Here is a 26,590-nt window from a genome sequence, read left to right as displayed (position 1 = left end):
AGGAGCGTGTTCAGACAGCACAGACAAGATACGGGAGCGGGTCTAGGTATGCGGCCCCTAGAAGGCGGAACGAACAGGCAAGGAGCGTGTTCAGACAGGACTGAAAATACAGCCTACAAGAAAGGCAAGCAAGCAAACACAGAAAGGGACCTGGCACATTCAGAGTGAAAGAGCACGCTGAATGAAACCCAATGCTCAGGCAGGGATTCATTGGAGCAGCTGGGTTAAATACCAGGTGACAGACAGCAATAGGCTGAGGACGCACAAGGGGTGTGCCCGCAGCAGGTACAAGAAACAGGAAGTGATCGGGCGCCGCCCTTAAGCAGCAGACACAGAGGCAAGCAGACAGCATGGAGGGAAGCCAGGCTAGCAGGCTGGACTGGAGATCAAGTGCGCGCTCTTGCACAGTGGGAGATGGACCACTATGCAAGGACGCCGCCAGGTATGTTACACATTTCCTTGTGATCCTCCTTGAGATGGTTCTACTCCTTCATTGAAGTCCAGCTGTGTTTAATTAAACTAATAAGATTTGATTTGGAAAAGAACACACCTGTCTATATAAGACCTCACAGCTCACAGTGCATGTCAGACCAAATGAGAATCATGAGCTCAAAGGAACTGCCCAAGGAGCGTGCTGTTTGGGAGTTATGGTTGAACCCTGCAAGGTAATTTCGATGTTAGGTAGAGTTGGGTTAGTAGAGGGGAGAAACACAAGAAGTTCAGTTTTAGAGAGATTCAGTTTAAGATAAAGGGAGGATATGATGTTCGAGACAGCAGACAGACAAGCCTTGGTATTTTGTATTAGTGTAGGGGTGATGTCAGGTGAAGAGGTGTATAGTTGGGTGTCGTCAGCATAGAGATGATACTGGAACCCAAATCTGCTGATAGTTTGTCCAATAGGGGCAGTGTATAGAGAGAAGAGGAGGTGGCCTAGGACTGAGCCCTGTGGAACTCCGATAGTAAGGGGACGAGGAGAGGAAGAGGAGCCAGCAAAAAATACAGTAAAGGAGCCATCAGAGAGGTAGGAGGAGAACCAAGAGTGAATGGTTTCCTTGAGGCCTATAGAGCAGAGCATAGTGAGGAGGAGCTGGTGATCCACAGTGTCAAATGCGGCGGAGAGATCCAGGAGAATGAGCAGGGAGTAGTGACCTTTTGATTTGGCTGTTAGTAGATCATTAGAGACTTTAGTGAGGGCAGTTTCAGTGGAGTGTAAGGAGCGGAAACCAGATTGTAGAGGGTCGAGGAGAGAGTTATCTGAGAGATAGCGGATTAGACGGGAGTGGACCAAGCGTTCTAGGAGTTTAGAGATGAAAGGAAGGTTAGAGACAGGTCTGTAGTTAGCAGTGCAATTCTGGTCCAGGGATGACTTTTTAAGTAAAGGGGTTATGATGGCATGTTTAAATGAGGAGGGAAAGATAACTGAAGAAAGAGAGAGGTTAAATATTTTAGTCAGGTGAGTGGTGACCACTCGTGAGAGAGACTGCAGGAGATGTGAAGGAATGGGGTCACTGTTGCAGGTTGTAGGTCGAGAAGAAATGAGGAGCTGGGTAACTTATTCTTCTGTAACAGGCTCAATGATGGCTAGTGAGCTTGAAGTGCGGCAGAGAAGGGTATTCAGGCACTGAGGAGATTGGGCTGAGATGTCCTGATGGATGTGGTTGATTTTTTTCTAGGAAATAAGTGGCCAGATCCTCGTTGCTGAGGTTGGTGGTGGGGGCCTGTGCTTTAGGGCTCAGGAGGGAGTTTAAGGTTTCAAAAAGTCATTTTGGATTGTTGAACAGTGAAGTGATGAGAGTGGTGAAGTAGGATGGTTTGGCCAGATGGAGGGCAGAGGGCCTTTATGGCAGAGTGGCCTGACGGAAGACACTCCTTAGTGCAAGACATATGAAAGCCTGCATAGAGTTTGCTCAAAAACATATGAAGGACTCCCAGACTATGAGAAATAAGATTCTCTGGTCTGATGAGACGAAGGTAGAACTTTTTGGTGATAATTCTAAGCGGTATGTGTGGAGAAAACCAGACACTGCTCATCACCTGTGCAATACAATCCCAACAGTGAAACATGGTGGTGTCAGCATCATGCTATGGGGGTGTTTTTCAGCTGCAGGGACAGGACGGCAGGTTGCAATTGAAGGAAACATGAATGCGGCCAATTACAGACATATCCTGGATGAAAACCTCTTCCAGAGTGCTCTGGACCTCAGACTTGGCTGAAGGCTCACCTTCAAACAAGACAATGAACCTAAGCACACAGCTAAAATAACAAAGGAGTGGCTTAAGAACAACTCTGTGACCATTATTGACTGGCCCAGCCAGAGCCCTGACCTAAACCCAATTGAGCATCTCTGGAGAGACCTGAAAATGGCTGTCCACCAACGTTCACAATCCAACCTGACGGAACTGGAGAGGATCTGCATGGAAGAATGGCAGAGGATCCCCAAATCCAGGTGTGAAAAATTTGTTGCATCATTGCCAAGAAGACTCATGGCTGTACTAGCTCAAAATGGGGCTTCTACTCAATACTGAGCAAAGGGTCTGAATACTTATGACCATGTGATATTTCATTTTTCTTTTTTAATAAATTTGAAAAAATGTCTACATGTCTGTTTTTTTCAGTCAAGATGGGGTTCAGAGTGTACTTTAATGAGTAAAAAATGAACTTTTTAGAATTTACCAAATGGCTGCAATGAAACAAAGAGTGAAAATTTTAAAGGGGGGAGGGGTCTGAATACTTTCTGTACCCACTGTATTTCTTCAATAGTCAAAATGTGTTTTGAGTCTCTCAATGTATTGGATTTTTGACACCTCTTCTTGGTAGAGTTTATTTCTACTCATGTTATTTATACCCCTACGTAGCAGTATGCTGCCCATGTTAAAGCTGGTCTTTTTAAAGGAGGAAATGATTAGGTAAGATTATAGCTATAGGGACAGCAGAGGTAACAGCTAGGTCCTATGCTAAGGAGGCAAAAATGCCTGTTTGCCTCATAAGACATGAGTGTTATAAATGGTGGTGATGGGGGGCTGTTAAATTTTTTGCACTGGTTTAAAGTTACCTCTTTTTACAGGATAAGGAGACCTAAATGTAGAACCATCTGATCATAAGGTTCCTGACCTGGTGCTGTATTGCAAACTTTCTCTCTATTAATCTACTTCTAACTACATAATTTATTTTTAATTAGATAACAACCAGTCAAGAAGAATAAGAAATAGCAAAAAATTCAAAAATTTCTAATTGCGCATGCATTTATCCTTATTTAATCACAGATTGCAGTATAAGTGAGGAGCATATGGTATATGTCATGGAAGACTCCGCTTTAGCTTTAGCCTGCATCACAAAAAGCCTCCCAGAAGCTTCATTGTCCTGGATACTGCCTGATCCAAATAATACCAAGTATATCACTGTCCAAGGTCATCTCTCCTTTAACAAAGTAGCTCTCAGTGATGAAGGACAGCTCACTTGTGTGGCCAGTAATATTTATGGGATGTCTAATTCCTCCATCATCATCAAGGTGACCCGTAAGTAACGAAAAATAAATTTTATGATGTCATGAGACTATGGGCCACTCTTCTATAAATCAGCCATTTGTTTTGTTATATGGACCACCAATAAATATAATGCTTCCTTCTTTTCTCTTATCTATGGTCTTTCACTTTACTTTTAACCTACAAATTAGAGTCATTATAGTAAACCCAATTATCCTATAATGTTAGCCAAAAGGCTATGTGGACCCACTGGGTCGGCCAATGGATTTGGCATAGGAAATAAAATACTGGGAATCTACAAATCATTACTCAATAAGTAGTGTCAATGAGAAACATCTGATATGTAGAGAAGTTGAAGTTTCAGATTCAAAACAAAAGACAGGATTTATAGTCAGACGGATCATTTGTAGATGCACGTTGGGTTATGTTGAACAGGATGACATCATCACATACATTATACAAGTGGATAAAGTGAAAAACAAAACGTAGTTTGTAACTGTATCAAGCTGGAAACTACTGTATATAAAGCAGGAAACAGAGAGCATATGACTGAAGAAGAAGGCAGAAGCTGTTTCTAACCACTTCTGTCTTCTTTCCCATCCTGCGTAGCTCTCAATGAGCTCTATGTAGTGAACAGAGTACAGCCACTGGCTCTTTTGTACTTGGTGATTATTATGATTTAAAGGGGTGTTAGAGATGATTGAATTGATTTGATTTGAATCAAATTCATATGTAATTTTAGGAGATTTGCTGAACACGGCAAACTCAAACATTTTGCTGTTTGATTTGCCCGAATGATATGAAGTCCACTGCCTTTTTTCACAAAGAAAAAGATTTCATGAGTCAGTGAAAGCTCACATGACCTCATGTGAGGCCGTGCAGATTGCCATAATGTATTGAAGCGGTCACATCACACGGTATAGTGCAGCCAATCAGTAAGGACTATCGTAGCCAGCACAAAAGCTAGGGCAGGGAATACAGCAGACATTTTTGTGATGAATTTAAAATATAGTGAGAGAATGTCATTGCTCACCACTCAGCAAAAGCGATTTGTATTCCAATGTAGGATCCAAGGGGTAACTTTTCTCCTTGTGGAGAGTGACATGCCAAGACTGGCTTGCCAATGTCAGGAGTCTTGTAAGCCTTGCAGTGCTTCCTTGGGAAATTAAATATTCAAATTGCCTCTTTAAAGAGGAAGATAACTTGAACTCTAGTGTCATCTATTGGAAATAGCAATCCTAAAAGTCAATATCGACCCTTTAACGAGCCTTGCCACGTGGCTTAGGATAAAAGCCAAACTAGAATCTCAATTTGCAGACACTGTGTTTCTGGGTGCTGCCCCTCATCAGTACAAGGTGTTAGATCTGGTTTGGCTAGGTGACTGAGATCAAAGGGTTAATGTTTCTCCTGGTGGAGAGTGGCATGAGTTCAAGTCCTCTTCCTCTCTGAAAAGGCAATTTTCATATTTAATTTTCTAGCATTGCAAGGATTAAAAGTTTCCTCACATTGGCAAGCCTGTCTTGTCATGTCACTCTAAACAAGGAGAAACGTTATCCATTGGATCCCGGTCAGACTCCTCTCACCTAACCAAATCAGATCTCACAGCTTGCACTGATGAGGGGCAGCACTCCAAAACACAGTGTCTACAAATTAAGATTTTGGTTTGGCTTATATCCCAAGTCAAGTGGCAAGGCTCGTTAAAGGGTCGATATTGACTTTTAGGATTGCTACTTCCAATAGGTGGCATTAGAGTTCAAGTCCTCTTCCTGTCTGAAGAGGCAATTTGCATATTCCAAAATGATTTTCAGTATATTTGCATGTGTGATTGACACATTGTAAGTTCTATTGTTCTTCTCTTTGTTGCTTAATCTTTTTGTCCACCACTATGGTCTAGATCAGCTTTTACAAATGAGTGGCACTGTTTCTGGAAACAGTACTGTACCTAATGATAATTTATATTTTTTCCCCAGCTCAACCAAGAAATAATACTTGGATAATCACTGCCGTCAGCTGTGCAGTTGTCATTGTGGTGTTGTTCATTGGAGGCGTCTTAATCGTGTATTTTTTCAGAAAGTACGTTTCTCATAAATTACCATACTGGAGTTTTATTTATGTAAATTTGCTGATATTGCATTATTATTGGTTACCCCCCAAAAGATTGTCATTATTAAAGGAGTTGTCCAAAGCTAGAAACAGAATCAGCGCCACTAACATTAATGGTTATGTGGCAACCGCAGGAAAATCATTGCGAATAGGGACTCCTCTCACCGGCGCCGATATCTTGAGAGCCCAGGGCCCGCAGCATCGCCCGGCTCCTGGCGCCGCTGGCCTCCTGTAGCAGCAATGCTGCCTCCTGTGACTCCAATTTACCGTAGCTGCCCCCCAGGTGAGCTACTATTAAAACGGACTATAAAACGCACCACCATTTTATTTAAAAAACATTTTCTTTCCTATTTTCCACCCCAAAATTTGGAGTGCATCTTATGGTCCAGTGTGTCTTATAAACCGCAAAATATGCTAAGTAGATGGAGTTAAGTTGATATACCAGTTTCAGCCCATGTAGAGGAGTGACGCTGTTATAGAAAAATGTTTTCTCATCAAAACTAGTTAATTAATCTACAAGTAAAGTACAATAGCAAAATTCAGAATGGGCCCACTATGACTAAAACCTCCAGCAAATGTCTGTTGTAAAAGTTTACGTCCGTTGTTCTATTTTGTTGCTAAATTTGAGTATATCTCAGTGGAATAAGTTGTTGACCAGACCCCCAATGGCACCATTATCAATTATTTTCTGGAAGTGGGAATCACTATATGGAAGATGTTGATGATAGATGCGAAAATAATAAATCTTGATCCCAACATCAGTTTTTTTATGTCATTGCAAGAGGATAGAAGAAAACTGCCATAATCTTCCAGCTGTTTAATATTTTCTGATTTGAAGATCCATGCTTGAAAATGTGATCAAATCTTTATGACCCTGAAAAAATGGTTCAGTTTAAGTTAATCAGATTAATGGGTTTATATTCTCTTTAGGAAAAAGCTGTCAAAGAAATCAGAAGACAAGAAAGAGATGAATGCTGATGACTCCAGCGTAATCTATGCCAACTCTGAAGTGCACATTTGTGTAAGTACACCTGATGGCTGATATTTAGTGAGGAGCAAGCACTAAAATGCTCAGGTTTTCGTTACTAGTGATGAGCAAATATGTTCGAAATCCAAACTCCAAACTCAACTTTAACACGAATGTGACACATTCGGATTTGTGATCGGAAAGTCGAGCATTTTTATTTAAAATTGGCATCATTCGGCAAATACCGTAAGTGATTGCGGGAAACTACAGCATTTTTAACAGTTTTGCTAGCATAGTGCTTGTGTATCATGAGCAGGGGGATGTGGTAGATGAGTGGGGGGGGGCTAATGATAGCTCAGAACAGGTCAGATCAGCGGCGCACTTGTAATTATTTATTTATTTTTTCCCTGTAAATTTAAGTCAGGAAAGTGTGGCTAGCCAATCAGAGCATAGGAAGCATTCACCAGGCCAGACACAAGGGCTTCTGCTATTGGTCACTGAAATCACATGTCCTCTCTATATAAAAAGCGGCCATGTTCCCTCAGCGCCATTTTATCCATGTTACTGATGGAGACAGACGCTGCTCAGTGTGCTCCTGTGTAATGAGAGATGTTAGCTAGATAGATGGGCACTTGTTTGGAAGTACGATAGTGTAGATAATTCCTGGCCTGTGTACCTGCTCAATCGACCTTGCAGCACATTTTTTTTTCTTGGGCAATTACTGACATTCAGACAGAAACAGCAGGGCTCATACCATAGAACTGTGCTGTGCACCGGTTGTATTGTGCTGCATGCACGAGTAATACCTTCAATCTATTTTTGTACTTGCTAATGTGATAAAGCAAGCAAGCCCTTGTAGGCCACTTTTTGATTTTGTGGGGTTGAAATTCAGCTCTCTTCAGAGCTTGTCAGTGCAGAGCTGAGTGCAAAGCACAAAAACCTTTTTTTTTATTTGCTAATGTGATAGTGCAAGCTATGTTAGCCCACGTTATCATTTTTTTGGTGGGTGAAATTCAGCTATATGCACACTAAAACAAATATATTTTTGTCTTGCTAGACAGAGTCCACAAAAGATTTTTTTGTGTAGCAAACGTGATACACTCTGCTAAAAGCCACCTACTACATTAGTGACTAGTGTTGAGCCACCCCCGTAGTGTTCGAGTTCGGTTCGGTTCGTCGAACACCCGTGTGTTCGCCGAACTGTTCGTCGAACTGTTCGTCGAACACCTTCGAACACCGTTAAAACCAATGGCAGGCAAACAAAAACACATAGAAACACATAGAAAACACCTTCAAAGGTGTCCAAAAGCTTACAAACTGCTCAGAAGACATAACTAACACATGGAAAAGTGACAAGTACATATAGTCATGCGAAAATAAAAGAGGTGGAGGAGTAAAAGGAGGGGGAGACACAGATATAGGCATGTCATGCCCTTCTAAAATCCAAAAAGTGAGAAGCCGACACGGCCAGTCCGCTCCTGCCCGTGCCACCTCCGTGTCGCCGGGTTTGTGCCAGAGCCGCGGTGAACCCTGATGGCCAGCCCCCCTCTCCCAATACTGGTGCCTGTCCGCTGGTGGGTCGAGCGAGCCCCCCTGGGGTGGAGGCAGCTCTAAGCTTTTTAATTTAAATTGTCTCTCTAATTTGAATGAATACACTTTAAATCCATTTACAAGGATCTATTGGAGGGCAAGTCTCATGCCAGCAGCTGCGTAATTCCAGCTCCAGTAGCGTCCACTAAAGCTGCTGCAGTTAAAAAGCTTTTATAAGGATCGAGCTCGGCTGTCCACCGCAAGGCATCCTACTGCCAGTCCCAGCCCCTATGCCTTGGGGTGCCTCCTGATGCTCTTCACTGAGTATCCCGTGGTCCCGAAGCATTTCCTTTGAAAAAATGAAGTGTCCAAACTACAGGTGGTGTAGCTTGCTTTACAGCCGGGATAATCTGCTGACTAGCAGACCCTGCTACTAGGCACAAAGTATTTCCTGGGCTAGATGCAGTTAACAATTTGTAATTAGATACTCTCGTTGGATGCTGAGAAAGCATTCCATAGAGTCTCCTGGCACGCCATATATGATTCTCTTAAAAAGCTTGGGGTAGGGGTCTAGGGGACCCTTTTATAGCCAAAATCACGGCCCTGTATTGCAATACGTCACCTAGGCTGAAGATAAATGGAACTGTAGCACCCTGAGGGCTCGGTTGCTACAGAGGTATTGCACCTCACCCAGAGGTGTGATATCTCACTCTCAGGTAAGGATGTAGTGTGGATCAGGACCCGACACCTGCATGCATTACACCACATTGCCGTGGGGCAGGGCGACCAATATGCCCCTGAGATGGGCACGACAGTCCCTGTCCCTGGCTGGAGTGGGGGGAGGAAACACTGAGGAAGGGGAACCCTGTAGTGCAGGAGCAGGGAGGAAGCAGTTCCTGGGTGCATTGAGAAGGGAGTATAAAAGGTGGGCACCATCTTAGTTCAGTGCAGAGAAGTCTGAGCAGAAGTGGCAGGGAGCAGGGGCTCTGCATGAGCTCTGCTCCGGAGGCGGGCCTAGTAACAGAGGCCCAGGCCTGGAAGAGGGAGAAGGAAGGAAGAGGAGCGGAGAAGGCTCCAGGAACGAGGAACGAAGGGATCTCAGGGGTGCGGACGGGCGAGTCGCCACCGCACGCCAGAATCCACCTGCGTGGAGGGGTCAGGCCAAAGGGGAGACCGGTCCCCGAAACTAGTGGAGGCAGGAAACGACCCTCAGCTAGAAACAGGAGGCTGTGACATTTTATGTGGCGCAGCCCCTCGCTACACCCGCTAGGAAGGCACCACATAGGGTCAGGGAAACTGGCGCCAAGTTTACCAAGAGGAGGCCCGAGGCAGCCGGACAGAAGGGTTGGTAAGAAAGGCCAGACAAAGGACACACAAAGGGGGTCCTGTGAAGCGCTCCAAAGTTATCTGGGAGTTGTCTGAGCCCCTCACCTGGTGAGCACAGTACGACGTGGGCAGCCGTTACCTGCAGACGTGGTCTGGATAATAAGAACTGTGAGTAAAGGCCCTGGACTGCATCACTGACTCCGTGTCATTACTGCTGCTGCCCTGCACCATCACCCCCATCCTCCGCATACACTGCCCTGAGGCTATACTCCTCCCGTGGGGAGTTATGCTACACTCTGCTGCACCCACAACACCAGCCTCAGCGGTCTGCCCTGGAGCGGCGGTTCACTCTGACCGCAATCCACGGGTGGCGTAGTCGGACATTTAAACATCAAAACCACATAAATAGTTCCGCCACTGGTTTGACCGCCCTGAGCCACGGAACCGGGTTGCCGCCACGGAGACTACAACCACCAGCATCCACCAAAAAGGGTCCGGCTCCGTGTGTCCCAAGGCCCAGGGGGCGCGTCAGAACATTTTCATCACCTTTCACAATCACCAATGGGACAAGGCAGGGATGTTCTCTGTCCCCTCTCTTATACATCCTAGTGACGGAGCACCTGCTCTCATCAATTCGCCATAACCCCAATATTAGGTGGATTGAGGTGGGAGGCACCGAGTACAAGTGCTCTCTATTTGCTGATGATGTCCTAGTATATATCACTCAATCACATATATCCATCCATGCTGTTATGGCTGAAATAGATCACTTTGTTACATGGTCAAATTTTAAAATCAATGCAGCGAAGTCTGAGGCCCTCGATGTCTCCCTCCCCAAATCCATATAGGATTCCATCCAGTCCAACTTTCCCTTTGCCTGGCCCTCACAGGGTATCAAATACTTAGGAATTCCTATTCATAGAGATCTCTCCCATCTATGTTATCTTAATTTTGGGCCCTTTATTGAACAACTCCATACAGACCACGGTTGGCAAGTTAGAACTGTAAGATTCACTACGTGAACCACTGGTGCTTTGTGGAAAAGCACATGTACACTGTGTTCCAAATTATTATGCAAAAAGTGTTTAGGAGTGATAAGGGAAGAATTTGTTTGTTTGTCAGTTAAACTCATTGATGGTGATGTGTGTCAGGGCTCTTTATATCACTGTAAGCAATTGCAGACACCAGTGCTAATTAGTTTGGCAGGTGTGTCCAATGAAAGGCAAGACTACTTAAGAAGGCTCTCTCACATTATTCAGCAGCCTACATTTTCTGCCAAAATGGGAGAGAAAAAGGATGTGTCGGCTGCTGAGAAGCAACAAATTGTGGAGTGTTTAGGTCAAGGCATGACTACAATCAACATTGTGCGATGATCAGGATGAAGTGTCTTGGCAATCAAGAAGTATGTAGCTGATTCACAGTACACACGTGTGCGTGCTGATAAGGGCAAATTGAGGACTCTTTCCTACAGGCAATTACGTCAGGTTGAAAGAGCAGCGGCAAAAAAGCCTTGTCATAGCAGCAGACAAGTTTTTGAAGCTGCTTGTGCCTCCAACGTCCCCCGAACAACAAGATGCAGGGTCCTTCAGAGGTTTGCAGCTGTGCATACGCCATCCTGTCGACCTCCTCTATTCACTTCACAAAAGCAGAAACGGCTCCAGTGGGCCAAACATTACATGAAGACTGATTTCAAAACTGTTTTGTTCACGGATGAGTGCCGTGCAGCGCTCGATGGTCCAGATGAATGGAGTGGAGGATGGCTGGTTGATGGACACCCCACGCAAACACGGCTACAGCGCCAACAAGGAGGAAGTGGAGTAATGTTTTGGTCTGGAATCATGGGGAGAGAGATTTTCGGCCCCTTTAGGATCCCTGAAGGCGCTAAAGATGAACTCCATAATGTATGTGGATTTTCTCAAACAGCACTTCCTGCCATGGTTCAAGAAAAGAACCGTGTATTTCACAGCAAGATCATTTTTCTGCATGATAATGCACCATCTCATGCTGCACATAAAACATCTGCATCTCTGGCTGATATGGGCATAAAAGGGGACAAACTTATGGTGTGACCCCCATGCTCCCCTGACCTCAACCCCATTCAGAACCTTTTGGAGCATCATTAAAAGGAGTGTCTATGATGGTGGGAGGCAGTTCACATCTAAGCAACAGCTCTGGGAGGGTATTCTGTCCTCATGCAAAACAATTGAAGCAGAAACCATCCAAAACCTGACAAATTCAATGGACGAGAGAGTTCAGAAGCTCCTTTCGAACAAGGGGTCCTATGTGAAAATGTAACATCACCTAGAATAAAGTTTTGAGTTGAAAACTGTTTGATTTCAGTTTCTAACAACCTGCTAATGCTTATAATTTCAAAAATGACCATTTTTTTGGTCTTTATTAAAATGAAAAGGTTGATCGAAAAGTTTGGGGGATCTAAGAGTGTGGCAACCCAGTAGTCATGATTACTTCGAATTCTGACAATATGAGGGTCATGCTGCAGGTAGAGCAGCAAGAAGGCACTTATGTGTCTTGTGCATCTCGGAGCCCCAAAATTATTTTCCGGGCTAGATGCAGCTAAAAATTATTTTTAATTTTAAATCTGGTGGAGCTTATTATAGATGGCCTAATAGGATCAGTGCTGCACACTGCTACAAAGCCCAAATTATTTTCCAGTCAAGATACAGATAAACATGATTAGTAATTTGAAAGCTTAAAACGGTTGGTAGGGTGATTTTAAACAATCATCAAGCTTTTACTCTCCCCAGGATGACACAGGGGTAGAAAAGTCGTTTCGGATCCATGATTTGTTCATCTTTATGAACGTGAGTCTGTCTACATTATCAGTGGAGAGCCGCGTGCGCTTATCTGTCAGCACACCACCAGCAGCGCTGAACACACGTTCAGACAGAACGCTGGCTGCGGGGCATGACAAGATCTCCAAGGCGTAAGTGGCTAGCTCCGGCCATTTATCCAGATTGGAAGCCCAAAAAGAGCAAGGGTCCAGTGACACAGTCGTGGCTTCAATGTTTACTTGGAGATACTCCTGTACCATCGTCTCTAGGCGTTGACTATGTGTCAGACTTCTTGTCTCCTGTGGCCTTGCAAAGGATGGGCTAAAAAAGTGGTGAAATGATTCCGCAAAATTGATGTTACCAGCAGATACTGTGGTTCTGTTACGGTTTGAGTGCTGAACACTTGACGGTCCCACGGTTGGCAAGTTGGAACTGTGAGATTCACTACGTGCACCACTGGTATTTTGTGGAAAAGCACATGTAAGATTCTGCAACAGTCTCTGCTGATAATCCTGCATGTGTGCATCCCTTTCTATGGCAGGAATAATTTCTGCAAATTTACTTTTGTACCGGGGATCTAACAGTGTGGCAACCCAGTAGTCAGGATTATTTCTAATTCTCACAATTCGAGGGTCATGTTTCAGGTAGTGCAGCAAGAAGGCACTCATGTGTGTTGCGCATCCAGGAGCACCAAGTCCCTGTTGTGTTGGTGGCGAGGTAACAATCATGCTTCCTTCCTCTGTCCTCTCCCCCCAACCTCGCACAACAGAAATGTGATCAAGGTCTCCCTCATCTGATGAGTCTTCCATCAGTTCGTCCTCCACTTCTTCCTGGGCTCCTGCACCTTCCTCACTAGTTTGGCTGCTACCATGCGCCCTGGTAAAACCATCTCCCCCACCCTCACATGCCTGCCGCCTTGGTGCTGCCGACCGTCTGGACCTTGCAGATGTTAGCCCTTCCGCATACAACTCCTCCTCCTCTACTTCCTCCACCTCCTCTTGTGCCACCACCTGACTCCGAATTCTGTTTAACATGTGCTCCAGCATGTAAATCACCGGAATAGTCATGCTGATAATGGCATCGTCAGCACTAAACATCTTCGTCGCCATTTCAAAACTGTGCAGAAGGGTGCATAGGTCCCTGATCTGAGACCACTCCTCCAGCGTGATTTGCCCCACCTCTGAATCTCGTTGGCCCAGGCTATACGTCAGAACGTATTGCACCAGGGCTTGTCGGTGCTGCCACAGTCGCTGCAACATGTGCAGAGTTGAATTCCACCGGGTAGGCACATCGCATTTTAGCCGGTGAAGTGGCAGGCCCAACGACTTCTGTAGAGATGTAAGTCGCTGAGCTGCGGGATGCGAACGGCGGAAGTGAGCACACAGCGACCGTGCCCTCTGCAGAAGGCCATCTAGTCTGGGATAGTGGGCTAAAAATTGCTGGACAACCAGGTTCAACACGTGAGCCATGCAAGGCACGTGTGTGACATTGCCCCGGCGAAGGGCCGCACCCAGATTTGCAGCATTGTCGCACACGGCCTTCCCTGGTTTCAGGTCCAGTGGAGACAACCATTCATGAAATTGGTTCTCCAGAGCTGACCACAACTCCTCAGCTGTGTGACTCACATTTCCCAGACATTTCAATGTAAAAACCGCCTGATGACGTTGAGCCCTACTGCCAGCATAGTAAGGAGGTGTGCAGGATCCCTTCTGCGCAGTTAGAAAGCTTGTGGCATGACCAGACAGGCTTTGGGTGCAGGTGGAAGACCGAGAGGAGGTTGAGGAGGCAGAAGCAGTGGAGGAACTTTGACATAAAGAGGATTGACGCACAACTCGTGGGGACGGCAAGACTTGGACAGCAGCCCCTTGTCCTGCTGTCACCATAGTTACTCAGTGCCCAGTCAGCGACATGTAACGCCCCTGTCCATGCCTACTCGTCCAAGTGTCTGTGGTGAAATGCACCCTGTCACACACAGAGTTTCTCAAAGAAGCGGTGATGTTGTGTGCGACATGCTGGTGGAGCGCAGGCACACCTTTCTTTGAGAAGTAGTGCCGACTGGGCATCTGGTACTGGGGCACTGCGACGGACATAAGGTCTCGAAAATCCTCTGTGTCCACCAGGCGGAAAGGCAGCATTTCTGTAGCCAAGAGCTTGCAGATGGTGAAATTCAACCTCTTAGCTTTCTCATGGCTAGGAGGAAATGGTCTTTTACTTGTCCACATCTGAGGGACCGAGGGCTGGCTATTGTGCTTAGACGGGGTTGATAAGGGTGTCCCCGGCAAACTGCCGGTCTGTGAGGAAGATGCAGGCGGACATGTTAGGTTGCCTTGATCCAAAGGTGGTGCTATCGATGTCGGACAGCGCTCAACACCAGCTGCTGTTACCACCTCCAAAGAAAATGATGACCTGCCAATCACGCTGGCTGTTGCGGGTAAAGAGGTGGCAGGTCTGCGCCCCAAAACAGGTGTGACTGCTGTCCCCCCAGTCACAGAGGATGAAGAGGCCGCGGATGCACAAGATATGGCAGACAGTGGTTGGCCCGGCCGGCTAGGCCGCATTGTAGCACACTGAGCTTCCCACTGCAACTTATGCTTCATGTCCATGTGCCGGTTCATGCATGAAGTACTCAAACTATGTATTTTTTGGCCTCTACTTAGCTTTTGCTGACAAATGTTACAGATAACACGAGATGGGTCATCTTTATCGATCTGAAAAAATGCCCAGGCTATGCAAGGCTTAGCACCCATGCGACCTGAAGAGCCACCACGACTTGTGGTGAGAGGCAGAGTTGTGTTTGAGGATGCAGTTGTTGACGTGCTTCCAGTACTACGTCTCTGTCCAGGAAGGCGCAACCTGACCTCGTCGTCACTAGCATCTTCCTCCACCTCCTCTGCTGACCTCATCTCTTGGCTGACTGTGGGTTGACAGTAAGTGGGATCTCCAACCTCATCATCATCACCCTGTGTGTTATCACACCCGTCGTCCTCAGAGCCAACCTGTTCCTGCCCTGACAAAAAACTAAAGTTGTCGCTCCAATCAGGTATTTGAGTCTTATCATTGTCTTCCTCATTGTCTCCACCAACAGGAGTTACAGTTTGGGAATGAGGGTCTACATTATGGTCAGAACCTTCTGCGTCTGGTCCTGGATCCGACTCATAAAGATTCTGGGCATCAGTGCAGATCATTTCCTCGTCTGGATTCACAGAAGCGCTGGAGTCGACCTCTGATTCCCAGGCTATAGTATGAGTAAACAGCTCTGCAGACTCAACCATCTGTTCTACCTCATACTCAGACGGGCAGCTGGAGATTTGGGAGCTGTGAGGAAGCAAGTGCGATTTGGGTGACACCTTTGAGGACTGGAGTATTTGTGATGTTGAAGTTGATGTGGAGGAGAGCCCACTTAAAGGAGCACTTGATATCCGTTGAAGCACCTGCTGTTTTTGTGCCTCATCTGGAATTTTTAGCGATTGGCGTGGCCGTAAGAAAGGGATCTTATCACATTGTCCGCTAAAAGAAGTAGACATTTTAGTTTGGCTGGAAGATGGTCTTTCTTCTGCAGATGTTACTGTTGCTTTAACACCTACCCCACGGACACAACCTTTTTTCCCCTTCCCAACACGCCTATTCCCCTTTCCACCAGCAGCAGGCCTTTTTCCACTAATTTTGGTGGTTAACTAATTCACAACTCTGGAGTTGTTTGCACAAAAAAACAATGGATGGTAACCGAGCAGAGCTGAGTGGCCAAACTGTGGTATTAGGCCAAAACTATTGGCTGGGTTAGATGCAGAAAAAAATATATTCAGTTTGCAACCTGATGGAGGTCAGTATAGATGGACTAATAGAGAAAGTCCGACACACTGCTACAAGGCCAAATAATTTTTCAGAGGTAGATGCAGAAAAAAATTATATTCAGTTTGCAACCTGATGGAGGTCTGTGTAGATGGATTAGTAGAACAAGACCCACACACAGCTAGAAGCCCAATATTTTTTCAGAGGTAGATGCAGAAAAAAATATATTCAGTTTGCAACCTGATGGAGGTCAGTATAGATGGACTAATACAACAAGTCCCACACACAGCTAGAAGCCCAATATTTTTTCAGAGGTAGATGCAGAAAAAAATATATTCAGTTTGCATCCTGATGGAGGTCAGTATAGATGGACTAATACAACAAGTCCCACACACAGCTAGAAGCCCAAATATTTTTTCAGAGGTACTGTAGATGCAGATAAAAATTATTTTTAATTTGCAACCTGATGGAGGTCAGTATAGATGGACTAATACAACAAGTCCCACACACAGCTAGAAGCCCAAATATTTTTTCAGAGGTACTGTAGATGCAGATAAAAATTATTTTTAATTTGCAACCTGATGGAGGTCAGTATAGATGGACTAATAGAGAAAGTCCGACACACTGCTACAAGGCCAAATATTTTTTCAGAGGTAGATGCAGAAAAAAATTATATTCAGTTTGCAACCTGATGGAGGTCTGTATAGATGGATTAATAGAACAAGACCCACACACAGCTAGAAGCCCAATATTTTTTCAGAGGTAGATGCAGAAAAAAATATATTCAGTTTGCAACCTGATGGAGGTCAGTATAGATGGACTAATACAACAAGTCCCACACACAGCTAGAAGCCCAATATTTTTTCAGAGGTAGATGCAGAAAAAAATATATTCAGTTTGCAACCTGATGGAGGTCAATATAGATGGACTAATACAACAAGTCCCACACACAGCTAGAAGCCCAAATATTTTTTCAGAGGTACTGTAGATGCAGATAAAAATTATTTTTAATTTGCAACCTGATGGAGGTCAGTATAGATGGACTAATACAACAAGTCCCACACACAGCTAGAAGCCCAAATATTTTTTCAGAGGTACTGTAGATGCAGATAAAAATTATTTTTAATTTGCAACCTGATGGAGGTCAGTATAGATGGACTAATAGAGAAAGTCCGACACATTGCTAGAAGGCCAAATATTTTTTCAGAGCTAGATGCAGAAAAAAATTATATTCAGTTTGCAACCTGATGGAGGTCAGTATAGATGGATTAATAGAACAAGACCCACACACAGCTAGAAGCCCAATATTTTTTCAGAGGTAGATGCAGAAAAACATATATTCAGTTTGCAACCTGATGGAGGTCAGTATAGATGGACTAATACAACAAGTCCCACACACAGGTAGAAGCCCAAATATTTTTTCAGAGGTAGATGCAGAAAAAAATATATTCAGTTTGCAACCTGATGGAGGTCAGTATAGATGGACTAATACAACAAGTCCCACACACAGCTAGAAGCCCAAATATTTTTTCAGAGGTACTGTAGATGCAGATAAAAATTAGTTTTAATTTGCAACCTGAAGGAGGTCAGTATAGATGGACTAATAAAACAAGTCCCACACACAGCTAGAAGCCCAAATATTTTTTCAGAGGTACTGTAGATGCAGATACAAATTATTTTTAATTTGCAACCTGATGGAGGTCAGTATAGATGGACTAATACAACAAGTCCCACACACAGCTAGAAGCCCAAATATTTTTTCAGAGGTAGATGCAGAAAAAAATATATTCAGTTTGCAACCTGATGGAGGTCAGTATAGATGGACTAATACAACAAGTCCCACACACAGCTAGAAGCCCAAATATTTTTTCAGAGGTACTGTAGATGCAGATACAAATTATTTTTAATTTGCAACCTGATGGAGGTCAGTATAGATGGACTAATACAACAAGTCCCACACACAGCTAGAAGCCCAAATATTTTTTCAGAGGTACTGTAGATGCAGATAAAAATTATTTTTAATTTGCAACCTGATGGAGGTCAGTATAGATGGACTAATAGAGAAAGTCCCACACACTGCTAGAAGGCCAAATATTTTTTTAGAGCTAGATGCAGAAAAAAATTATATTCAGTTTGCAACCTGATGGAGGTCAGTATAGATGGATTAATAGAACAAGACCCACACACAGCTAGAAGCCCAATATTTTTTCAGAGGTAGATGCAGAAAAAAATATATTCAGTTTGCAACCTGATGGAGGTCAGTATAGATGGACTAATACAACAAGTCCCACACACAGCTAGAAGCCCAAATATTTTTTCAGAGGTACTGTAGATGCAGATACAAATTATTTTTAATTTGCAACCTGATGGAGGTCAGTATAGATGGACTAATAGAGAAAGTCCGACACACTGCTAGAAGGCCAAATATTTTTTCAGAGCTAGATGCAGAAAAAAATTATATTCAGTTTGCAACCTGATGGAGGTCAGTATAGATGGATTAATAGAACAAGACCCACACACAGCTAGAAGCCCAAATATTTTTTCAGAGGTAGATGCAGAAAAAAATATATTCAGTTTGCAACCTGATGGAGGTCAGTATAGATGGACTAATACAACAAGTCCCACACACAGCTAGAAGCCCAAATATTTTTTCAGAGGTACTGTAGATGCAGATAAAAATTAGGTTTAATTTGCAACCTGATGGAGGTCAGTATAGATGGACTAATAGAATGATGCTATGCCCAAAAGATTTTACTTCACTAGGTGCAGTAAAAAAATTTGTACTCTATACACAGGTGGTATATCTTGCAGCACAGATAGGCTACTCCACTGCCTAACACACTCTGCAATAGGCCAAAAAGGCTTAGCTTTGCTAGATTCAGTAAAATGCTGTGAAAAAAACTTGCACAGCACTGGCACAGACCTGCCTGGCAAAAACTGATAGGAACTGATGTAACCTAGTCCTGAAAAGGACTCCAATTACAATTAGTCTTTACTCCCACAACCTATCTATTTAAGAGCACAGACCTCCCTGATAAAAGTCGTAGGAAATGCTGTAACCTAGTCCTTAAAAGGACTGCAATCACAACTATTCCCTACTCCCAAGCTATCTGTATATTTGTGCGAAAATTGGCTTGAAATTAACAAGGTATAGCGCACACAGCAACAGCGGTGCCGTCTAACACGCAGCTGCAGCAGTGAGAAAATGGTGGCGACGGGGAAAATGGCTTGGTCTTATAGGGCAAGGACATGTGACATACACTGCCAATGACACATGCCCTTGTTTGTGTGAAAAAAAGCACTTCGCTCCGTGTGTGCGCTGCTGATAGGCTGACAGATTGCACCTCCCCACTGCAAATGCGGGAAAGAGAAAAAAAAATGGAGTTCTTCATTGTTCCTGCAGAGATCCATCCCCTGCCCCTCCCCCCACCCCGCTGTACACTCAAACTGCGTATTAACATTAATTTTCATCATTACTGAGAAAAAATCCAGTTATGATTTTGGTGCACGAACAGTTATCGAACATAACCTCGAACAGCCGAATTTTTCTCAAATTGTTCGTGTTCGCCGAACGGCTCGAACACCGCCCAAAACAGCTCGAATTTGAGATTGGCGAACAGTTCGAGTAGAACAACGCTCATCTCTATTAGTGACGTCGAAGTTCAGCTGTTTTCAGAGTAAAAAAAATAGATTTTTTCTGTTCCTAACCAGAGTCCAAAAAAATGGAATTTTGTTTTGCTAATAGCATGCTCTTACCACAGTATCTGAGCAACATGAGTGGGAAAAAATAGAGGTCGTGGTGGAAGGGGGAATAGGCTTGGTGTTCCAGGTATACGTGGGGTAGGTGGTAATGTTAACCAACACCGTCATGTCCTATCCGAAGACCACTGACAACTTCTGTTACTGAACGGCTTACTCCACTCCCTTTCTTTGGCAGCCGCACAGCGATATGCATTGTTGATAAGGGCTAGAATAAGCAGGTGCTCCAGTGGTTGGCAAGCGCTGCTTCAAGTGACCTCTCCTCTTTTTCCTCCACCTAAACATCACACACAGTACAGTCCGCAGAGGTGGCACCCCAATTACTGTTGCTTCCCCCCGCGTCACAACTGTCCAAGTGCCAAACTGACTCTAGCGAATCACAGATGGGCGAGTCTGTAGAACACTTCACCCATTCTACACCATGGGCATCAGAAGTGTACTCCAAACATTCACAGAGTCCAGTAGAGGAGGAAAGCATCTGCACTGATGCCCTAAATTTTTTTAGCTTGGATTCAGGGCAGGATGGAATAGGGTTCAAGCAGGTTCCTGACCCTCCTCACCAGACGTTAACCACCAGGGAGGGAGGTGATCCTGATGAGACTCAGATACCTGAGGGTCACGTAGACTGTACTGTGCTGTCTGGACAAGAAGATGGTGAGAAGATGGCAAGAAGGAAGGTGACTCTCTGCCCTTGGAATGGGATAACATATTGGATGATCATGAGGTAGTAGATCCCACTTGGTGTGAACCCAGAGGCACACAGCTGAGTAGCTCATCTGAGGAGGTGGAGGAGGAAGATGAGGAGGTTATGTTGCGTCCTATGGCGCAGACACAGAGTGATGAAAGCATGAGGAGCACTGCATCCTTTAGCCACAACTGTGGCTGTGCCAGTAGCGGTCGCGGGTCTGCAGATCGCAGGAGCGGCAAGGGTTGAGTAGCCTTGGCCTTTTTTGAGACCGCAAAGGATGAGCCAACTCACGTTATCTGCAAAATTTGTGATAAAAAACTCAGAAGAGGGAAAAAGTGCAATAATTTGACCTCTACATCCATGAACCTTCACATGTGTGAGAGTGTGAAATGTGATAACAGCAGGAGAGCACTAGGACCCTGTGACTTTTGCCTGGCTGAGCTCAGAGGAGGGGCAGTGCAAGAAACTGTGTGAGTTCTAAGAGTGTCTGATGTGTGACAGTCTAGACAGGAAGTCCGTGAGAAGGAGCTGCAACAAGACGCTGTCTTTACACTCTTCCCTGTGGAGTTTGTTTACCCCTTTCTCTGTGTAAGAACAAGTGCTGAGCTGGGAAAGATGTGTGGCTCTGTGGAGTTTTGTGGAAGTCCATGATAAGTGGATTAGAGACTTTGTGCTGAAGGAGTCACGTGTCGAGTGATAAAGGAAGGGACTTAGGAATCCATTTTCTGTGACGGAGCACATGGTTGGTGTACTGGATAAGAGTGAGAGACTTCGGGAGGAAAGAAGGTTTCTGGTGCCATTTCCACTGAGAGGATATTGACAAGACTTTGTGAAGAGATCTTCCCAGACCTTAATCTGAGGCTACAGGACTAAAGTCCCCGGCGTGTGGGCTCGGCATCGGCCGACAAGACAAGGAATTTTTGCTGTTTTTGTTTTGGCGCCAAAGTTTTCTGAGACTAGCTGCAGCCACCGCGACTCACAGGCCTGTGATAGACTGCATCTGAGGTTAACGGTACCAGAACTTTAAGATACCTGGGTATCCTGATAATAAGGGTATAAGAGCAACTGGTATAGTTTCATGCATTACTATTGTTATAGTGGTAGGATTGTATTCAGTGTGCCATCTCAGGGGGTCCCCATATACCGCCCTCACTAGACCGACACTGTGCTTAGGTAAAATTGTTCCAGATCACTAGAATAATTCACATAAGCTGGAAACCTTGAGATTGGCACATTGATTTCAGCTTTTGCTGATTGTGTGTATTTAGTAGAGACAGTGTCCCAGGCAGAACCTGAGACTGATTCATTCAATACTGAATTTTAGTCTAATCCCTGTTTTAGTAAAGAAAGTGTTGTTTATTTCTGTCTCTGTCTCAGTTTGTGACTCACTGGATCTCTCTCGGACCTCCAGTCATTACATTTTTGGCGTATTCGGCAGGATCCAGTGCTTGTCATGGACGGAGGCGAGGGAAGAAATGACTCTGCCGCACCATCAGCCCCCCCGACTGTGGGAGCCGTGACGGCTGTGGGAGGATATGTGTCGGTAGGAGCTTTACTCCAGCACATGCCGAAATATGACGGGCGTAACATACCGTTGCAGGATTGGGCTGAGAGGGTTTGGAGTGTGCTGCGGATGTGTAATCTGGCCCCCGCATTAAGGGCAGAGTTGGAATTAAATGCACTAGAGGGCAACGCTAGGCGGATGGTGATGGTGCGTCCAGAGTAAGAGAGGAGCACGTTAGAGAAAATCTTGGAGCTGTTAGAGGGGAGTTCAGGAGGCCGGGCTCGTGTGGCCCAGCTTCGTTCCTTGTTTTTCAATCGGCCCCAAAGGGAATGTGAGACTTTGATGCAGTACTCGAACACTTTACAGGAAACATTGAATGAGGTGCAGCGACTAGACCAAGGGCCATGGGGGCATTCTGAGAGGTAGACCGCTTACTCCGGGATCAATTCATAACGGGGTTAGCCAATAGACTCCTTCGAGGCAAACTGATGGAGATGTCCCGAGCTACCCCGAAATTATCCTTCTGGCAGATTTATTGGGCCGCGGTGGAGAGGGAGGAGGAGTCTACTCTGGTGGCCGAGGGGGCAGTGGACAGTGCACAGCGGGAAGGAGGTCTGGCGCCAGTTTCAGGAGGGGGCGGACTGGTAAACGTTGTACAGGCTCTGCGTGCCTAACTGAAGGAGCTAAAGCTGGAGGTGTCTAAACTCAGAGCTGGGCCGGTCCCTACTCCTACGGAAGGGCCACCCGCCCCGTCCTCTGGAATGGTGGTTCCACAGTCTGCCAGGTCGCCCCCATCGAATGATCCAAGTTCTCGTCCATGAGGAGCAGTCACCTGCTGGAGGTGTGGGCGTCAGGGACACATCTCCCGGTACTGCCAGATGTCTGCAGCCCCGGAGCCTCCTTCGCCGGTGTTAAACTCCCAGCCGCTGCCATGAGAGGGCGAGCCGCAGCAGCCCACCCCCCACAAAACCCTCGACGGGAAGAACAAGATTTGTTTGCATGCAGTCCAGTGCTGGAAGCAGAGTTTGAAGGGCGGAAGATTAGATGCTTGGTCGACACAGGATCCGAATGTACCATAATGCCCTTAGAGGTGTACGAAAGGCACTTCAGTCAACTTGTGGTTCCCGAGGACGGCCGAGTGATAAGGCTTACAGCCGCTAACAATGGCCAAGTGACGGTGAAGGGGATCGTGTGGATGCAACTGAAAATGTTTGGTCAAGAGCTGGGTCAGAAAGGGATAGTGCTGGTGGACCACCCTCCCAGAAGAGGGATGGAGGTGACACTCGGAATGAACGTTCTGCGAGATTTAAATCATCAGATGTATGCCAGTGAAGGACCCCGATACTGGGCGCGTGCTACCCACCATCGACCCACCCAGAGAATGTTACACCATCTAGTGCTGAGTTGCGATCTCCTGAATAGTGCGGTCCCTGGGGGTGAGGTGTGCCTGGTCTGAGTGCCATCGCGGACCATAATCTAGCTAGCGCCCCGGCATGAAGAACTCTTAATGCTACCGGTGGGGGCTGTGCAGAGACTAAATGGGCTTGAAGTACTCATCGAGCCAGCCCCAGAGAAGTCCTCGTTCGCCAAGGCGCATGTGGCCCGGTCTCTGCTGATTGTGAAGAATGGACGGGTGCCAGTCAGATGTATCAACGTTTTAGATGAGGCCGTTACAATTCCTGCTGGGACCATTCTGCCTGAATTGTTCGTGCCCGCATTGAAGGTGCCTGATAAGACAGTGTTTGAACTTCGCCCAGATGAACAGTCTTCCTGGACATTCGCGGTCGAAGTAGGCCAGACCGAATCTCCTATCGAAGAATGGAATGGTCGTGTGATCATGGACCAGATGGGAGTGGATCGGGAGAAACTGACCCCCGTGCAATTGGAGCATCTGGAGAAGGTCTTGTGGGAACATCAAGAGACCTTTTTCGCGACATGCAGAGGATTTCGGTTGCTCTCGGACGATTGAGCATGAGATTCCCACAGGGGATACTCCTCCTATTAGGGAACGTTACCGTCAAATCCCCCCAACGCTCTATCAAGAGGTGAAGCGCATGGTGGCCAGTATGCTTGACAACCAAGTGATCCGAGAAAGCCAGAGCCCCTGGGCGGCCCCTGTGGTCTTGGTGCGGAAGAAGGATGGGACCCTTCGGTTTTGTGTGGACTGTCGCAAATTGAATGCTCACACGGTGAGGGATGCATATCCATTACCTTGCATAGAAGAGTCTCTGTCGGCATTGGGTTGGGCTAAATATTTCTCAACGTTGGATTTAGCAAGTGGCTATTGGCAGGTACCAATGGCCAAAAAAGATCGAGCCAAGACGGCGTTTGTGCTACCAATGGGGCTCTTTGAATTCAACCGGATGCCCTTCGGGCTCACTAACACCCCGGGAACTTTTCAGCGCCTGATGGAACATTGCTTAGGCGATCTGAATTTTGAATCAGTCCTGATATACCTAGATTACATTGTGGTGTTCTGGGCCTCATTTGAAGACCATCTTGAGAAGTTACGTCAAGTTCTCCGGCGGCTCAGTTGTTAGGGCCTAAAAATAAAACCAAAGAAGTGCCAACTGTTACAGAGTCAGATTGAGTATCTAGGCCACGTGGTGACTCCGGATGGGGTTCTGCCCGCGACCAGTAAGGTCATGGTTGTGCAGGAGTGGCCACCCCCCCGTACCCTGCGAGAGGTTCGGGCATTCTTAGGTTAAGCGGGGTACTATCGGCGATTTGTAATTAAGTTTTCACAAGTAGTGAGTCCCCTGAATGAGCTCTTATGAGGGATGGCACAAGGCCCCCAAAATCGCCCCATCTCATGGGTACCCCAGCAGCGAAAGGCATTTGAGGAGGTGAAGGCCGCCCTAACGAGTGCTCCGTTGTTAGCGTATGCCCGGTTCGATTCCCCTTTCCTGTTATATACCGATGGCAGTCTGCATGGGCTGCAGGCGGTACTAGCACAAGTGCAAGATGGTCAGGAGCGAGTAATCGCCTATGGCAGCTGGTCTTTAAGAAACACTGAACGCAACCCAGCTAACTACAGTTCTTTTTGCCTAGAGCTACTGGCCCTGGTGTGGGCGATGACGGAATGCTTTGCTGAGTATTTAACGGGACCTGAGGTGCTGGTCATGACTGATAATAACCCTCTGGCTCACCTAGAAAACGCAAAGCTGGGAGCGTTGGAGCAGCGGTGGGTTGCTCGCCTTGCTAAGTTTAACTATCGAATTAAGTTTCGATCTGGGAGGAAAAACGGAAATGCGGATGCACTCTCAAGGGTGCACCTTGGGTCCTCGGGGGAAAATGTTGATGACAAGCTTGAGGACACTGAAACCCCTGACTTGGGGCAGGTACCTATCTTCCGAAGTGTGGTACATTCAAGTGGGGTGGCGTCAGGGATGCCGTGTGTTCTGAGAAAAACACCCTCGGATTGGGCGAAGGACCAGAACGATTGCTCTGACATTGCACTAGTGCGCAGGTGGGTACAAAAAGGGGTCTGGCCGCGTGCAGAGGAAAAGGCCCAGCTATCTATGGAATGAGTGAAACTACTGCGACAGTGGGATAAGTTGTGCGTGGAACGGGGCCTCTTGTACCGTAAGGTGTACCTGCCATCTGAGCTGCAGCACCGGTACCAGCTAGTAATTCCTATGGGGATGGGTTCGATGGTCGCTCGCGAGGCGCATGAGAAGGGGGCCCACTTTGGGAGTGAAAAGACACTCCAGTGGCTACAGCGAGTCTTCTATTGTCCTGAATTGGAGGAGATGGTGACAGAGGCGTGCCGGCAGTGTCGGGTCTGTGAGCTCAGTAAGAGTCCTGAGCAGCGGGTGCCCACGCAATCTATTAAGACTTCCGCTCCTTTAGAACTGCTCATGATTGACTATGTCCTGATAGGAAACTCAACGTCTGGGTATTCCTATTGCTTGGTAATGACAGACCACTTCACCAAGTATGCTGTAGCAATGCCGACAAAAGATCAGACGGCGGAGTCGGCGGCTGAAGCCATGTGTCAATATTTCATTCAGGTGTTTGGGTGTCCGCAAAGAATACACTCGGATCAAGGGGCATGTTTTCAGGGGGCATTGATGCAGGAGCTGTACCAGCTGTATGGTGTCGCACAGTCGAGAACGACACCTTACCATCCCCAAGGTAACGGAGCTTGTGAGCGCTTTAATCGGACTCTGTTGCAGATGTTGAGGACGTTGGAGGGTAAACAACAGGTACGCTGGCCTGAGTATCTTCCCGAATTGATGTGGGCCTACAATAATAGAGTGCACAGCACTACTGGCTACTCACCACACATGTTGATGTTCCAGAGGCCAGGGCAAGACATTGAGGATTTGAGCATGCCAGATCCCTCCTCCAATCCCCCTCGGACCGCATCAGAATGGGTTCGGGAACACCGGCGGCGATTGAGGGTGGTGTATCAAGTGGTGGGTGATCGACTCAGTCAGGTGACCCATAGGGACGCGCGACCCGTGCAAACCTAGACTTTCTCCCCGGGGGATAGAGTGTTGGTGAGAATCAAACGACGGTTCGGATAGCTGAGTGAACGGTGGGAGGCGACTCCGTACCTGGTAAAAAAACGGCTGAGCCCTGAGATTCCAGTCTACGAGGTCAAACCGGTGGGGACAGGGGGACCATCCCGTAATCTTCATCGT

The 26,590-nt window shown here is 46.3% G+C and overlaps 1 protein-coding gene across 2 annotated transcripts in view; it reads left to right on the top strand.

The window, feature by feature from the left end:
- Window positions 1-26,590, top strand: part of LOC141172005 (sialic acid-binding Ig-like lectin 13) — a 157,054-nt gene that overhangs the window by 109,634 nt on the left and 20,830 nt on the right. For both annotated transcript variants that reach the window (XM_073655769.1, XM_073655768.1), the window contains 3 exons: window positions 3,265-3,516; window positions 5,454-5,556; window positions 6,517-6,607. In XM_073655769.1, the coding sequence (XP_073511870.1) occupies window positions 3,265-3,516; window positions 5,454-5,556; window positions 6,517-6,607 (446 nt within the window). The remainder of the gene's footprint in view (window positions 1-3,264; window positions 3,517-5,453; window positions 5,557-6,516; window positions 6,608-26,590) is intronic.

Source organism: Phyllobates terribilis, unplaced genomic scaffold, assembly GCF_046119375.1.
Source record: "Phyllobates terribilis strain yellow unplaced genomic scaffold, ASM4611937v1 Scaffold_12__6_contigs__length_324123572, whole genome shotgun sequence".
Lineage (NCBI taxonomy): Eukaryota > Metazoa > Chordata > Amphibia > Anura > Dendrobatidae > Phyllobates > Phyllobates terribilis.
This window is presented reverse-complemented; position numbering and strand designations above follow the sequence as displayed.